The sequence below is a fragment of the Sinocyclocheilus anshuiensis genome, unplaced genomic scaffold (assembly GCF_001515605.1).
Source record: "Sinocyclocheilus anshuiensis isolate Anshui unplaced genomic scaffold, SAMN03320099.WGS_v1.1 scaffold159, whole genome shotgun sequence".
Classification (NCBI taxonomy): Eukaryota; Metazoa; Chordata; class Actinopteri; order Cypriniformes; family Cyprinidae; genus Sinocyclocheilus; species Sinocyclocheilus anshuiensis.
The window spans coordinates 717711-734937 of NW_015549567.1; the positions used below are offsets into that span (position 1 = coordinate 717711).

At 40.6% G+C, this 17227-nt stretch overlaps 2 protein-coding genes across 2 annotated transcripts in view; both read left to right on the forward strand.

The window, feature by feature from the left end:
- Nucleotides 1-6795, forward strand: part of LOC107657282 (RNA polymerase II subunit A) — a 20227-nt gene extending 13432 nt beyond the window's left edge. Inside the window, exons 17-29 of the mRNA XM_016445320.1 lie at nucleotides 1446-1617; nucleotides 1763-1868; nucleotides 2351-2556; nucleotides 2662-3133; nucleotides 3252-3352; nucleotides 3446-3550; nucleotides 3782-3964; nucleotides 4051-4254; nucleotides 4339-4525; nucleotides 4617-4730; nucleotides 4848-4997; nucleotides 5134-5964; nucleotides 6394-6795. Coding sequence (XP_016300806.1) covers nucleotides 1446-1617; nucleotides 1763-1868; nucleotides 2351-2556; nucleotides 2662-3133; nucleotides 3252-3352; nucleotides 3446-3550; nucleotides 3782-3964; nucleotides 4051-4254; nucleotides 4339-4525; nucleotides 4617-4730; nucleotides 4848-4997; nucleotides 5134-5964; nucleotides 6394-6710 — 3148 coding nt within the window. The 3' untranslated portion in view covers nucleotides 6711-6795. The remainder of the gene's footprint in view (nucleotides 1-1445; nucleotides 1618-1762; nucleotides 1869-2350; nucleotides 2557-2661; nucleotides 3134-3251; nucleotides 3353-3445; nucleotides 3551-3781; nucleotides 3965-4050; nucleotides 4255-4338; nucleotides 4526-4616; nucleotides 4731-4847; nucleotides 4998-5133; nucleotides 5965-6393) is intronic.
- Nucleotides 6796-10621: 3826 nt separating this feature from the next.
- The window catches only part of LOC107657288 (macrophage-capping protein-like), a 17014-nt gene continuing 10408 nt past the window's right edge, over nucleotides 10622-17227 (forward strand). Inside the window, exons 1-2 of the mRNA XM_016445325.1 lie at nucleotides 10622-10683; nucleotides 10776-10907. The gene's annotated coding sequence lies outside the window, so the exon portion shown is untranslated. The remainder of the gene's footprint in view (nucleotides 10684-10775; nucleotides 10908-17227) is intronic.

Genomic DNA, 17227 nt, shown 5'->3' on the forward strand with positions numbered 1-17227 from the left:
CAGCTGAAAACACATCTCTTTCATCTTCATTTGACCCTCTAACTCTAGCACTCTCTATTATAATGCTAATTCAAATTTTATCTGCTTATTTTTTATTTAAAAAATTGACCCTCTAACATTTGCACTCTCTATTCTATTTATATTCTAACTACTTGTTTTATTTAAAAAGAAAAAAGCCTCTAACACTAGCATTCTCTATTCTTTCTACTTATTTTCTTTTTATTTATTATAAATAATGACCTTCTAACACTTCCATTTATATTCTTTTTCTGTTCTATTGACTTTTTATTTTTATTTAAAAATGACGCTTTAACACTAGCATTCCCTATTTTTCTATTCTTTCTACTCGTTTTATTTTTATTTATTATAAAAACAAAAGCAAACAAACAAAAAAAAACCTTGCTACTTACACTGTTAGGCGAAGCCCTGCCCACGAACCTGCCCCCTACTGTCCTTTTTTTGTAAAACTAAAATATGGTCACCCTACTAAAGCTAAACTTCCCTTGTAATGACTTGCAATGAGAAGCGTTTCTAAACCTGCTGTCCAACAAAAGAGAACATCATAACCTGTTCTTACTCCGGTCCACAACATCAGTCAAGTGTTTAAAATAACTTCCTTTTGTGATCTAATGCTGCTTCTTATCACAGAATGAGGCAGAAAATATATTGTATACTGTAGAAAAAGGCTATGTCAATTAGCATTGGATTATAAATATACATAATTATTATGAAAATACCGAGATGGCTTGAAGAACACAGATAAAATGCATATTGTTGCAGTCGAGTGTTTATTGTCTTCATGTTTCATCATTCAAAACGTTTTGTGATCTGATGTGGCTTCTTGTCACAGAATGAGGTAGAAAATGTTCTATACTGTAAAAAGCATATGGCAAAAAGACTGTCGATTAGCAATGGATTATAAATGTACTTAATTATGATGAAAATACCAAAGATGGCTTGAATAACAGAAACTATACATTGTCGCAGTCGAGTGTTTGTCTTTGTTTTATCATTCAAAACATTTATATCTTCTGTTTACTCGGTTACAGCGATAGCAATGCCTTTGTCCATATTAGCAAAGAGTATAGGGATTTCCTGAGACCTATTCCTTCTGCGATGCACATGTGGAGGTTCTGCCAGGCGCCCTCTGGCGTCCAGTATGAATGAATCGGACATTAAATGTGTTTATAGCGCTCAATAATGGCCAATCCATCCTATTTTGGGTATTTATTTATTTTATTTTATTATTTTTAAGTATCGGTTCAGGCACCGTTTAGGCACCGGTACCGTTTTAAAAGTATCGATTTGGCACCGGTATCGTAAAGAACCCAAACAATACCCAACCCTATTTTCAAGTCATCTCAGGTCATTGTTGATCATCAGCTCAGAGCTCAACTGACTAACGTCATTGATTTAACTTTCTGCCTCTTTCTTTAATTGCACAGGTTCAAGTTTGACTACACCAATGACCGAGCTCTCCGCCGCACTCTACAGGAAGATGTGGTGAAAGATCTGATGACCAATGCCCATGTCCAGAGTGCTCTAGAGAGAGAGTTTGAGAAGATGAAGGAAGACCGAGAGATCTTGAGGGCCATTTTCCCCACAGGCGACAGCAAGGTCTGACCCTTAAGAGTGCCATCAATATCCATATGCCCTTTGGTTGGGATTGTCCTCATTCTTTTTACAACTGTATCAAGCATGAATATCACTATATTTGCACACTTCTGTAGAATGTCATAAACCCAAACCATGTTTTCCATAGGTGGTACTACCGTGCAATTTGGCCAGAATGATCTGGAATGCTCAGAAGATTTTCCGCATCAATCCTCGAACACCAACTGACCTCAATCCAGTACGAGTAGTGGAAGGTGGGTTTTGTACTTTGAGCCTGTAAAGAGATTTTATTTATGTATCTTTTAACTGACTGGTTTTATTAACGTTTATTTTGACGTGCACGCTATATACACTGCTTTAACTGACTTAAGGCTGTCTGCATTTGAGCGGGTCTGCCAGCTAAATAAAGACTCCTGCTTGTGGTAGCTAAATAAAGCCTGCTGACGACTGATCCCTGAAGCTTACCACTGTCTTGTGGCAGACCTGTGCAAGCTGATTATAAAGGCCACCTTTACATCTTTGCATGCGTGTTGACTGAAGGCATGATGCCAAACTCATGCGCTTGACAAATCTGCACCTTTAAGAGATGTCAATTTTATGTAGCCCTAACCGATATGGCTGTTTTACCTTGTCATTATAGTGGTGGCACCAACCGTTTATTGTCTTATTATTGGAGTGAGCTTCAAGTGTTGCGTTGTAATAACACATGGATATTTGCTCTATTTTTTTTATGCAGGAGTTCATGAGTTGAGTAAGAAGCTGGTGATTGTAAATGGTGAAGACCAGCTAAGCAGGCAAGCCCAGGAGAATGCCACTCTGCTGTTCAACATCCACCTGCGCTCCACCCTGTGCTCCAAGCGAATGACTGAGGAGTTCCGTCTTAGCACAGAGGCTTTTGAATGGCTGCTAGGAGAGATAGAGACCAAATTTAACCAGTCCATTGTAAGTAAGGCTTGCTTAGTTACTGCACCTGAAAAAAATTAGAAAATAGGGAGCAATCTAGTTTTGTCATTGTCTGAAGCTGGACACTTTCTTTGTTTTCCTCAGGCTCACCCTGGTGAGATGGTAGGTGCTCTTGCTGCCCAGTCTCTGGGAGAGCCTGCTACTCAGATGACCCTGAACACATTCCACTACGCCGGTGTGTCCGCCAAAAACGTCACTCTCGGTGTGCCTCGACTCAAAGAGCTTATCAACATCTCCAAGCGACCCAAGACCCCCTCCTTGACCGTCTTTCTCCTGGGCCAAGCGGCCCGTGATGCAGAGAGGGCCAAAGATATCCTGTGTCGGTTGGAGCACACAACCCTGCGCAAGGTCACTGCCAACACAGCCATTTATTATGACCCTAACCCACAGAACACTGTGGTGACTGAGGATCAGGAGTGGGTCAACGTGTACTATGAGATGCCTGACTTCGACGTGACCCGCATTTCACCCTGGCTGCTGCGTATCGAGCTTGACCGCAAACACATGACTGACCGTAAGCTGACTATGGAGCAGATCGCAGAGAAGATCAATGCAGGTGGGCTTGAGATTATCATTGAATAGCCTAAATGCATGTTGATACAACACTTTAAATGGCAAAAGGAATGGATGCTGAGGTGTTACATCGTTTTCTAACTCTAATCTTTGTCTCCTAGGATTTGGTGATGATCTTAATTGCATCTTCAATGATGACAATGCTGAGAAACTGGTTTTGCGAATCCGCATCATGAATAGTGACGAGAACAAGTTTCAAGAGGTAATTCATTGTAATTTTAATCTTTGCTGGCGAGTACGTAACTGGCCTCTTTTCTCTCAATGTTGAATCGTAAATGTTGAATCTTGTGTCCAGGATGAGGAGGTAGTGGATAAGATGGATGATGATGTCTTCCTTCGCTGCATTGAATCCAACATGCTGACAGACATGACACTGCAAGGCATTGAGCAGATCAGCAAGGTATTTTTTTCTTCCATCTTTTGACAGTATTTAATTTCACTTCAGTAAATCTGAAAGCCCATGTGGCAGTGCAGGTTCGTCCAAAAAGGCACATGACACTTACATGCTCCTGAGTAATGGGGAGTGATAACTGGCATGCTCCTGAAACAAAAAGAAGCTAATAGGACACCTTAAAGTTTTGTGGACACAGATGGCCCTGAGATTGGAGTTTAATTTCTCCCGCCTTTGTAGGTGTACATGCATCTACCACAGACTGACAACAAGAAGAAAATCATCATCACAGAAGAGGGAGAGTTTAAAGCTTTGCAAGAGTGGATCCTGGAAACTGATGGAGTCAGCCTCATGAGGGTCCTCAGTGAGAAGGATGTGGACCCTGTCAGAACCACCTCCAATGACATTGTGGAGATTTTCACTGTAAGAATTGTTTAAAACTTGTCTAAAGATCGGAACCTATTAGGTCGTCAGATCAAATTCAGAAATGTCTGCTCTTCCAACTGCAGGTTCTTGGTATTGAGGCTGTGCGTAAGGCTCTGGAAAGAGAGTTATACCACGTCATCTCTTTCGACGGTTCTTACGTTAACTACCGCCATCTTGCCTTGCTGTGTGACACGATGACCTGCAGGGGTCACTTGATGGCCATCACTCGTCACGGTATCAACAGGCAGGACACTGGACCGCTAATGAAGTGCTCTTTTGAAGAGACGGTGAGGCTCTGTTTAATGTTTTAAAATGGTATTGTGGTTGTTCTTGTAAAGAAGTCTTAAATGTTATCCCTCGCTCTTCTGTAGGTGGATGTGTTGATGGAAGCCTCATCTCATGGTGAATGTGACCCAATGAAAGGAGTGTCTGAGAATATCATGCTGGGGCAGCTGGCTCCTGCAGGCACTGGTTGCTTTGATCTGCTGTTGGATGCTGAAAAGTGCAAGTATGGTATGGAGATTCCCACCAACATCCCTGGTATCAGTGTTGCAGGACGTAAGTCTAACTTATTTTTTTGAATGCTTAAAGGCTTCTACTCTGTCCCCAAATTTAAACCTGTGGTTAATCATTGCTTTTTCCACCACAGCCACGGGTATGTTCTTTGGCTCTGCCCCCAGCCCCATGAGTGGCATGTCTCCTGCCATGACTCCCTGGAACACTGGAGCGACTCCTGCATATGGTGCTTGGTCTCCCAGTGTTGGTGAGTGAAGAAATACTACAAACGGTTTTGTTTTACTGCCACCCATATTTACAGTGCATTATCTTGTGTATGTTTACATTATTCCATTTCATGCCCTGTTCTTTTTTTCCCGTACAGGAAGCGGAATGACACCAGGTGCTGCAGGCTTCTCTCCCAGCGCTGCGTCTGATGCCAGCGGCTTCTCACCTGGTTATTCTCCTGCCTGGTCTCCTACTCCTGGTTCTCCTGGATCCCCTGGACCAGCTAGCCCTTATATCCCCTCACCAGGTCTCTTTACTGTCTATTTTAGTCTTGTTCTGTTTTTAAGAATAATAGTCTTCGTTTACTTGGTTGTAATTTAGTAGATTGCAAACCAAACAGCTACTAATGCAATTGTTTTTTTCTCCTTTGTTTTTCTCATCAGGAGCCTTGTCTCCAAATTACTCTCCAACTTCTCCTGCCTACGAGCCTCGTTCTCCTGGTGGATACACCCCACAGAGCCCTGGTTACTCTCCAACCTCTCCATCATACTCTCCGACTTCGCCATCTTATTCTCCCACCAGTCCAAACTACAGCCCCACATCTCCGTCCTACTCTCCCACATCACCCTCCTACTCTCCAACTTCGCCGTCTTATTCTCCAACATCTCCAAGCTACTCTCCGACTTCACCTTCTTACTCTCCGACTTCACCGTCTTACTCCCCGACTTCACCATCCTACTCGCCAACATCCCCCAGCTATAGCCCAACGTCCCCCAGTTATAGCCCAACCTCACCGAGTTACAGCCCCACGTCTCCGTCTTATTCCCCAACTTCTCCATCTTATTCCCCGACCTCCCCGTCTTACTCTCCCACCTCTCCAAGCTACTCTCCAACCTCCCCATCCTATTCCTCAACATCTCCGAGCTACAGTCCCACTTCGCCCAACTACACACCCACCTCGCCAAGTTACTCTCCGACCTCTCCATCCTACAGCCCCACCTCACCTTCCTACTCTCCCACCTCTCCCAATTACACCCCAACCAGTCCGAATTATTCCCCCACATCTCCTTCTTACTCCCCAACTTCGCCGTCCTACTCTCCATCCAGTCCACGTTACACCCCACAGTCTCCCACCTACACCCCAAGCTCGCCCTCTTACAGCCCAAGCTCTCCATCCTACTCCCCCACCTCTCCAAAATACACTCCCACCTCCCCCTCCTACAGTCCCAGCTCTCCCGAATATACCCCAACATCCCCCAAATATTCCCCCACTTCCCCGAAGTACTCGCCCACTTCGCCCAAATACAGTCCCACTTCTCCAACCTACTCCCCAACTACGCCCAAGTACAGCCCCACTTCCCCTACTTATTCTCCAACTTCTCCTACCTACACCCCAACCAGCCCCAAATATTCCCCATTCCCCAACATCTCCGAGCTACAGTCCCACTTCGCCCAACTTCACACCCACCTCACCAAGTTACTCTCCGACCTCTCCATCTTACAGCCCCACCTCACCTTCCTACTCCCCCACCTCTCCCAATTATACCCCAACCAGTCCCAATTACTCCCCCACATCTCCTTCTTACTCCCCAACTTCGCCGTCCTACTCTCCGTCCAGTCCGCGGTACACCCCGCAGTCTCCCACCTACACCCCAAGCTCGCCTTCTTACAGCCCAAGTTCTCCATCCTACTCCCCCACCTCCCTCCAAAGTACTCTCCCACTTCGCCCAAATACAGTCCCACTTCTCCAACCTACTCCCCAACTACTCCCAAGTACAGCCCCACTTCCCCTACTTATTCTCCAACCTCTCCTACCTACACCCCAACCAGCCCCAAATATTCCCCCACCTCTCCGACATACTCTCCAACGTCTCCAAAATACTCACCCACATCCCCTACCTACTCTCCAACTAGTCCGAAGGGCTCCACCTACAGCCCCACTTCTCCCGGCTACAGCCCCACCTCTCCAACCTACAGCCCAGCCATCAGCCCTGATGACAGCGATGAAGAAAATAATTAAAGATGGTTGGTGCCGGGGTTTGTCCTACTTCCCTTATGGGCACTCTGACCCTGGGATAAAGACTGAAGGAAAGCCACCCAGCTGGGGTTGTTGTCATTTACAGGGAAGGCTAAGGAACCTGGGATCCCACATGTGACACCCTTCTTTTTGATTTTTCTCTTTTGGACTTAATGAATTGTTCTTAAATAGCCTCACTAAACAGGCTTCAGTGGTTGCATCTGTTAGGTTAGAGGTTTGAACTACAAGCCAAACAAGGCTGCCTTTTTATAGACCGCTTTGGTCACTCTAAGTTTAGAGGGAGAACCATTTCTCAAAGTTGGTGGAAAGATGCAGGAGATTGACTGCTTTTGAAGGAGAAAGATCATGCATTGTCCTCCTCTTTCCATCCAGTCATTTCTGCCTCCCTTACTTTTTCTCAAAAATTCAGTGTTGGATGTAAAGGAAATTTAAGAAGTATTGCCAAAAGCCTTCAAAACAGAAAACAGTGGATTGTATGTGAAAAGTTTCAAATGAAACCTTAAAATATCTATAACGTAAATAGAAAGGGGGAGAAACTGACCTTTCTCACATTTTACAGCTTTTAGTTTCTTCCCCAGTGTAAATAAGCGCTTGCTCCCAGTTTAGATTCTTTATTCCAGATCTGAACTGAGAACTGTTTAAATATTAATGTTGATTTTCGGTCTAATTTGAGTTCACTTATGAAAAATGTTATTTCTAAAGAAGCAAGGAGGTTCAAAGTGGCTGTTTATTAGAAGCGTGTTGAAGCTGACACACATTGTGCAGAAGAAAAATGTCTTGTAATACTGTAGTCTATGTATGCCAGCCCATGACATGGGTAAAAGTGTTGTCGTGATTGCCCTCTTTAAGAATCAGAGAGAGGGAACAGATGCTTTATTTGAGGCATCAATTTTCTAGTCTATTGTCCCCAAAAGATGCAAGCCTTATCCTTCACCAGCATCTGCCCAGTAATTTACAATTTTAAAAAACTGCAAAAAAAAAAAAAAAGGTAACCAGCTGTCTTGTACCTCTGAGTGCACAGAGTGTGAAATTGTGACCTTTTTGGTTTTATTTTTCTTTTATCCTGAGTGTGGCTGGAGCCCAGCTTTACATAAGATGCACCATGTTAACTTTTTTTTTGTTGTTGTTTTTTTAAAACCACCTAGGTTCAAATCTAATGAGTCCTTCCTTGTCCTCGGCACTCAACCCTTTAATATAATAAGTGTATAATTGTTTTTTTTCTGATATATGCATCATTACAATTGATAATCTATTGTGTGATTTACTGAGGAAAAGCATTTATTTTACACTTTTCCTTGCGCTGGCTTCATTGTCGTTGGGTCAGCTTTGCTTTTTGGATTGAGTGCTTGGGGAGGGGAGAAAGGTGCAGTTTGGTTTGTTTCCTTTCGAATATGCACCGTTTCATATCTAAATTTCGTCAGCTGATTCTGAATCATCTTGTGCTCAAACAGTAGAGGGCGACAGAGACTGATTTTACTCGGGCGTTAGAGGCATTTAGATCTTTTTGAGTGTTACCTTTTTAAAACTTGAACGCAAGTGTCGACTGTGGTTACCTCAACTTACTCTTCCATTTGGACAGTAGTAGTTGCTGGAGGTTTTGTTGACTTGTAAAAATCTTTGATGCTCTTTCATATTTCAGCTTTAGGTTTAAGGCCTTAGGGAGAGCGGTTCTGACAGTCTCTTTAATGCCCTTGTTTGCCTTCAGTTTCATGGATGTTTCAAACAAGTCCAGTTAATACTCTATACCCAGGCTCCCAGTAAGTTTGCGCGCGTGTGTGTGTGTGTGTGCGTGCGTGCGTGAAAGCATAAATGGAAAAGACAGGGTTTTCTTGAGTTTGAGTAATAACCGGGTCGGGTTTATGGGGAAAGGAAAATTTAAATTAAGATAAATTGCCACTGTATAGAAATCAATCTGATACTTCATTCTCTGTATCTATGTTTTGTTTGTTTTTTGACTTGGAAAAATAAAAAGTTTGACTAAACTATTGTTCATTTGTTTTTGTTTTTTTGCATGGCTGTTGGGTGTATGTTATGATTAACCTTAAAACAACAGTTTGCCTGAAAAAGAAAGTAATTTTGTGTTCCACTGAAGAAAGTGACATTACATAAACGTTTGAAACAAACTGTTTTTGTGTGTATATAATGGTTTATAATCAATGGTTTGAAGTGACAAAGTTTGTAAATTACGTTAAAGCAACACTATGTAACTTTTTCTGTTCAAAATTTGCTAAATGTATATAATGAGCGAGTACATCATGAATTCATCTTCCAAACCGCGTTTCTGTCTTATTCCGAATCACTACGGTACACTTATAAGTACTTATATTTGGACTATTGTAGCCTGGTCGGGTCGTCACCGCTGCGGAGTAACACATACCTGCGTGAATCTGACTGAGCCTGGTTTCTCCCAAGGTTTTTCTCCATTCTGTCACCGATGGAGTTTTGGTTCCTTGCCGCTGTCGCCTCTGGCTTGCTTAGTTGGGGACACTTCATTTCCAGCGATACCGTTGACTTGATTGCAAAGATACTATTTAAACTGAGCTGGATGTTGACATCACTGAATTCAATGATGAACTGTCTTTAACTGAAAAATTTGTGTTTACTATTGTCATTTTGCATTATTGACACTATTTTCCTAATTAATGCTGTTCAGTTGCTTTGACACAATCTGTATTGTTAAAAGCGCTATATAAATAAAGGTGACTTGACTTGACTTGAATCGCCATAGACATAAACTTAGAGAAGTAGCTCCGGTTGGAATGTTCTTCCGCGGGATGTGTGCAGTTCTGTTTATTAACCGCTAGAGCGCCAAACGTTACATAGTGCTGCTTTAAAGGGATAGTTCACCCAAAAATGAAAATGCTGTCATTAATTACTCGCCCTCATGTTGTTACAAACCTGTAAGACTCATTAAGAACACATTAAGATTTTTTTAATGAAATCCAAGAGCTTTCTCTCATAGACAGCAATGTGACAGAAATGTTCCCAGACCAAGAAACAGTAAGAACATTATTAAAATCCATGTGACATCAGTGGTTCAACTATAATTTTAGAAGCTACGAGAATATTTGTACACAAAACAACAATTTTTATTGAACAATGCTTCATTTCTGTGTGTGTGAAATCTATTCGAAAACAGCAGCAGCACGCACATGCATTGTATTTTTTTTAATCAAAAATATATTGTTTTGTGTTTCAAAGATGAACAAAGGTCTTAAGGGTTTAGAGCAACATTTTTGGGTGAACTATCCCTTTAAGGCTTAGACTTAATTTTCTTAAATGTCAAAGTTTTGCAGAAGTGTCTTGTAGCACAATGTCCTAGGCTATTGAAATGAATAGGTAAACTGCATGCTGTTGTTCACTTCAGTTTGGTAACACATGACTTGTGATTCAACGGGCTGTGTGTTTAGGATGAACTTCTGTTTCACAGTCTGTCAAATGTATAGGAAGAGTGTTTTCCGTAAGTACGCCCCTTCATTTTGTATGTTTAGTTATCAAATTTCCCATTTTGAATTTCTAAATGAAGATGTGCAATTTGTGTATTTCTTCACATAGACGTGCCTCTTGTTCCAAGATATTTGAGCCAGTGTTACAGACATTTTTTGCCTCACGGTTCTTGTTTTTAATAAACCACTGAAACCACAGTCCAGCCCCTGGATTTCCTGTGCTCTTTTGAATGTCTGAGCGAACGCAGTCATTATTAAGTGTGCATGCCTAGCTGCATTTTTTTAAGTTGACATAACTTTTAGCTATGACTATGGCTTATCTATTACATTCATTTGTTTTGTTTTCATGGGCAAGCCCTGACATTATCATGAATGCTTTGTGACTGACTGGGTGTGGCCCTTATATGTAACAAGAGAAACCCCTTTGGCTAAATCTGATTTTTAGATATTTTCTTCTCCTTCAGTCCACACAGTCCAGGTCTTCCTGCAGTCAAATTCAGTCAAATCAGGTTATGATTTTGTTGAACTATTAACAAATCCGTGAATGTCACTCTCTGTGCCTTTGGCTTTTTTCCTCATTTTTTGGCATCTGTTTGTTTAGGCGGGGGTGTATTCAAGGGGGCTGGGCCAGAAGTAATGCAGGAAGTGATTTGGTACATTTTGTCTCCTCAACAAATTCTCTTCCTTTCTTTCTCGAAACTCTGCAGGGTTCTCCATCTTCAACAGCAGCAAGGTAAGCACTGTAAATCTGCTCAGAAACTCACAAGTTATACATGCATAACCCTCCAAACCAGGCTGTGCCAAAACTGTTCTGCCAAATTCATTTTAGAGCAAAGGAACTTAAAGCAGAGAGAAATTTAAGCAAGAGAAACACTCCCAAAGCTCTGCACCGTAATCCTTAGGCTCACATCTAGCTTATTTCTTAAAGTAAATGTGGGTTAGATTTGAAAACATGTTTGCTGCTCATTAACACTGTAAACATAAAAGTTAGTCAAATATTTTGCACATCTTGATCTTGACTCGACTTGACTTTTTAAAATAGGGAACATGGTGAGCATCTAAAATGAAATACACTTATAGAAAAAGTTAATTTTCTTGTACACTAAACATATGCTCCATTGAGTGACTGTTATTTGATAACAATTTGCTTGCAGTTCTTTAAGAAATCATGATTTTTATGGCTCCACCTTTGTCTCTTGCAAATTATCTGTTCACGATCTACTTGCATGTCTTTGTGTAAAGAAATATAGGTTATATAACAGATTATTTATCAGTTTGCCTTATCAACCTCTTTTATCAGTTTTTTTCATTGCACTCTTCTTATTTCACTGATTTATCTTCATTTGTTTTCTCTATGTTATGTAATAATGCTGTAATAATTTAAATAAGCTACACTGACCGATCATTTGCTTTTGTTTTGTAACTTAAATGCCACCAGGCCTACATTTTATTAAGAATTATTATGTTAGTAAAATGGAAAAAAGTATAGAATTTCAGCTAATTAGCTGGGCGAGCCACAGAAACTGTTGTCAAAATTAATAAATCATAATTAAAAATAAAATTATAAATTAATAACTGTCTTGACTTGGTAATAGTTTTGCGTATGGTTCTTCTACTGATTCATACTTTCTGGAAACCATCATTTTTGGTCTACATTGACTGGTCATTTGCATATGTTTTGTCATTTATGAGCCAGTAGGCCAAGCTCCTATTAGCCTACAGTTTATAAAAAAAAAAATTACAGATTTGAATACAAAGAAAAGTATAGAATTTCAGCTAATTCATATGATGAGCCACAAAAAATGGTGTCAAAACTAATAAATCATAATTAAAAATAAATTATAAATGAATAACTGTTTCGTCTTGGTAATAGTTTTGTGTATGGTTCCACCACTGGTTCAGAGCTTCTGAAATGTCCAACTTTTTGTCTTCGAAACAAAAGCCATGTTTTACCGTGTTTCCTCCATCAACTCCCTCTGATGAGTGGAGGAAAGATGGATGGTGCCTTGCAGTAATTATCACGCTAGTGTTTAGCGTTGGTCAGGCAACCCGACTCTTCTCGCTGTGGGGCGTCCTCGGCAGGGCCGCTCGGATTATTGCCCCGTGTCCAGTTACTGGACACATATAAGCTAACCAGGCCAGGTAAACTCACACACACACACACAAACACACACACACTGGAACAGGCAGAATGGAGCCGGACTCAGAAAGCATGTCAGAGCAGGCCGAAGGAGTTTTACAGTTAAGTGGACAAGTGTGTTTCTTAGTTTCGAGTGCGCTCTTTACTTATCAGGGGAGACTATGAGCTTCTGTTGTCATCGCTGTCTTCACATTATGCGCATGGGCCCTCATTCCACTATCCTGCACTGTACATGTTTGTCATATTTCATGCTGTTCTGTAGTAGATAGCATACTACTGTTTTCAGTGCAGTCTCAATATTGGTGATCACTGTTAAAATTGAATTTTTTCAATCTATGTATACACAACTTAATACATAGAGAAAACTGCAAGTGAACCATTTATAGGCTGAATTAAAAGTCGAAATGTGTAACACTGAATCTCGACGCATCATGCTGAGCTCACAATAGCGACACTCAGTCAACCAATGGCGTGGCAGATGGGGCAGTTTGTTGACCAATGGGAAAACGGGAGGAGTGTTTAGGAAACATGGCTGAAAACAGCCCTAGTGTCAGAACACGCATACCTCTCTACTATAGTAAATGAAAAGTAGTGTGTTAAATAAGTATGCCCAAATTAGTCCAAAAGGCCAAAGTGCACATTTAATGGACAACTTTACACTGGCTACATGGTGGATGAAGAACGTCTGCATTGCATTCATACAACACATACACAAACTTTATATAACATTTTTATAGGCTAACTAAATCATAGTACATACTCTGAAGCTGCGTCCGAATTTGCATACTGTCTGAATAGGTACTATATTTGTAAAGAACCTCGCGATTGTTAAAAAGTATATGTTCAATGAATGTGAGTAGTATGAATGAAATTCCAGTCGTACGGTACTACATCCATCATGTTGTCATTGACATGTTATGTATGGGTGTAGGTTGCGTTGCTTCACTGCTATTCACAAATCTTCTACTGTGGCCTCATGCGGGTTGTAAAGTCTCCATTTGATGCCCATCTTATTTTTCCTGTAAGAGTGGGCGTGGCCATTTGTAAATTTTATGGGTCTGGCTTCCGGTCTCATTCATGTCCAGCTATTTGTAGCTGTACAAAACAGCTAATTTTGCTGCTTGTATATAGCAAATTGGTGTGTCTTACCATGTTATTTTAATGTATTATCTTAATAATGAACACACTTTGTAGTGCAAACATTTTTACTGTTTACTGCACATTGTTATAGGTTACTATTTCCCTATCGCGGCTAATGAACCGGAAGTCTCGCCCATAGGCGTACTTCCGCTTTGAAGAATGGCCCTGTCCCAAATGGCAACTTCATGTGCACTTACGGTCTTGCAGACTTACAGTGGCCGCCGCATACGCGCGTCCGTTAAGTCCACAAGACCATAGATTGTCCCATTCGTTTTTTTAGCTTTTAGAAGCATGCTCGCAAACGCCCCATTTGCGGCTGCTATGCGCCCTCTATGCGCACTTCTGCCGAGCCTGCACTGGAACACTTCATGTGCACTTGCAGTCTTACGGACTTGTAATGGCCGCCGCGTGCGCGTGTCCACGAGAACTTAGAGTGTCCCATTTGTCATTTTAGCGTTCAGAAGCGTGCTCGCGAGGTTTAACCTTAGGTTTAGGGTGTGATATGGGACAGGGCCGTGCACTTCAGAAATCTCGCTGGAAGTAGTAAATCATCGTGGTACTTTTCACCTGCTGTTTTATGAATACTATGAATTTAGACATACTATTTTCATGTGCCATTTTTCATTATTAATGGAAATATTCGGACAGGGAGACTGTATGCGATTTTTTCACGGAACATTATTTTTGAAATTCCACTTGGTGGTGCTAGTGCAGAAATTATGCACGTCACTGTTAATGAATGTTTAATTTTCCTATTTTATATCACATATTATTTTATTTTATATTTTTTATATTATAGAGGTTATAATTTGAGTTAATCCTACATTGATTCTGAAAGGTAATGACCACGGAAATGGATCATTAGGTCCATGTCTGCTATTTTTTTTTTTATTGAATGGGGGTTGCATCCTGTTTCAAATCAGACAGTAAAGTGGATCAGGCCCTAGTCATTCCCAATTATTATTTTTGGCGATTTTGTGTGTGTGTGTGTGTGTGTGTGTGTCAGCTTGCATGTTCTTCACCCTGTGGTTTTGCATGACTCACTATAGTTGTGTGTGTCAAACACACACTTTAATATCTGTTTACATGAGAAGCCAGAATTAATTCCTGTTTTACACCTTGCTGTAGTGTGAAGGTGGGGTGTTAAAGCACTCAATGAGGTGGAGCTGTTTGATCAGTGAGGTCAAGAGAGACAACATGTCATTGTTTGTTTGACATGGAGAGCACATATAACTTCTGTCTAATCAGATAGCTTAATGTAATGTAAACAAAATCTCTATGTGTTCTACCACACTTCATCATATGATCATTTTGAAAAGGTTTTGATGACGTTTTATGACTGAAACTGTCTGTCTCGCTTCTTCTTTCTCATTACATCATCTATCTTTAGAAATGACAATTGCTTACTGACTAGTGGATTTTAAATATAGCATACATGTATCTTGTAAATTCTTTAAACTGATCATAACATTTGTATCATAAAATGATGAACTAGAAGAAGCCAAAGCTGAATTACAACATTTATGAGGGGGTAGTTCTCTGCTAGTGCTTCCTTGTAGTTTTTAAGGTGCCATGCCCGAATGGTGAATAAACGGAAAATGTTGCACCGAATGAACAGATAAAGAGGGAGGAGTAGCATCTTTTAATTCTGTCATAGCTATTTGTGTTCACAACAGTGACTATGTGAAAATATTCTTTGGCATTGTAGGGGAATTTACAGTTAAAACCCAAGCATCAGGTGTTGAAATGAAGACCAGGAGTCAGAGATGTAATCAATTGAAGAAAAATGTACTGAAGAAAATAGTTTGCAGTTTCATCAGCAGAAGTCAGCTTCAATACTCGCAATGGAGTTCGTAGGCCGCTCTGCTTACATGCTCGAAACACCAGTAATTATACTCTAACAGAGGTCACTGATTACGTCAGTACATAGGTAAGCAAGATTCTGGTTGGTCGAAACATAGATAAAATCTCCACACATGGACGTAAAACTTGAAGCATATCTTCTAGTGATTATTTTGGTGACAAGTGATCAGAGGTCAGATGCAATAGGTCTTTCCAGAGACGTATATTAGATACCCTGGATATCAGAGTGACGGCAAATTACGTTTTCCTCCTAGGGCTGTCTCCGCATCTAGCTGCAAAGACAAACACTCTCACACATACGCAGAGAACACTTATCTGTACTTCAAGGTTGCCGGGCTCTGCCCTGAATCTTAACAAATATGGTTCACTGCACACACACAAAGAGAGCAGCTTCTTAGAGAGTAAAAATACAGAATAAAGCAGGATTCTTTAATATCTATATTATGCAGATACATCAATATCGCAGCTGTTTTGATCACTCGTCGTTCACGTAGATGGGAGGTCACCCTGACCTCCTGACATGGCCCTGTGACTAGGAAATGAATAGATCTCAGCATGTAAAGGAATACTGTTACACATTCCATTATTGCTACAATGGAAGACTACACACGTTCTATCTATATATTTATTAATATAGATGGCAACTAATAACTTGATTCAATCATCAAACATTCTAGGAGGTTAAATGCTGATCAATAACTTGATTAATAATCAAACAAGAAGTAATATAATTAATATTATTATGAAGGACATGGTAGCTCGACATCCACTCCTTCAGCATTGTGAAACTGGACGTGTCTGGCTTTCTCTATAGCAGGTCTTGGAGTGACATAAGATAACATGAGCCTCTGAGGCCTCTTCTTTACATGAGAGCGCAGTAATGCAGCCCTATTCTAGAGCTCCTCTCAGTGTCAGACCATCACAAGAGGAGCCTAATTAGACTGACTGATTTATTTGTACCATGCCAATTTATTTGCAAAGCCCATATTTATGTTGTAAATCCGCATGCCTTTCAAAGATGATATGCTATCTAATATCACCAATGATTGATTTAGTTTGGTTTCCGTTCTAATTAAAACATTTGATAGATAATAAGCTTAGCAGACCATTAATATTGATAAGTGAGCAATAACACAGAATTAAGCCTCAAACCCAAAGAGATATTCTTTATCAAAGTTAAGACTCTGCCACGCCCCCCTAAAACTGCTCGTTCTAACACGCCCCCACATATCTAGGTCACTATGTGGGAATATTTGCATAATGCGCCCAAATGTGCACGCAAAGAAAGAAGGCGTGGTTTCAGTAACCGCAGTTAGTGTTGAAGCAGCATGTCAGGGAGACGCTGTGTGTTTCTAGGCGAAAGCAAAAGCACTTTATTTGGCCTTCCGAAAGTAGATGCATTTAGGAATCTTTAAGATCACTTACAACAGAACAGCAATGCATTTTATGGACGACCGTTTCATGAACCTAGGAGAGGAGGTAATTCTGACTCACCAAATACACAAAATAATGATCTTTAAAAAAGCATCATATGATAAGAGACTTCATAAGTTCTTACTAAATGTATTTATTTATTTTTACAGAACTGGTTTAAAAAAAGAACAAATAATAATTTTATTTCTAAAATGAGGCCTGAAAGCTACTCACATGTATCATTTAATGGCAGAAGTATGCTAGTTTTATGCTATTCCAATGTCTATCCTTCAAGATGACCAGTGTTTCCTAACCTTTTTACTTAACAAGTGCTGGGCGGTATGACCAAAAATGTATATCACGGTATTTTTCAAAATTATACCGGTTTCACAGTACATGACGGTATTTTTTTTTCATGCATGACCGGGTGTTAACCATATTTTCTACTGATTGAGAGAGGAAATACTGCAGTATATTGACTTAGAATGCCCTATTCT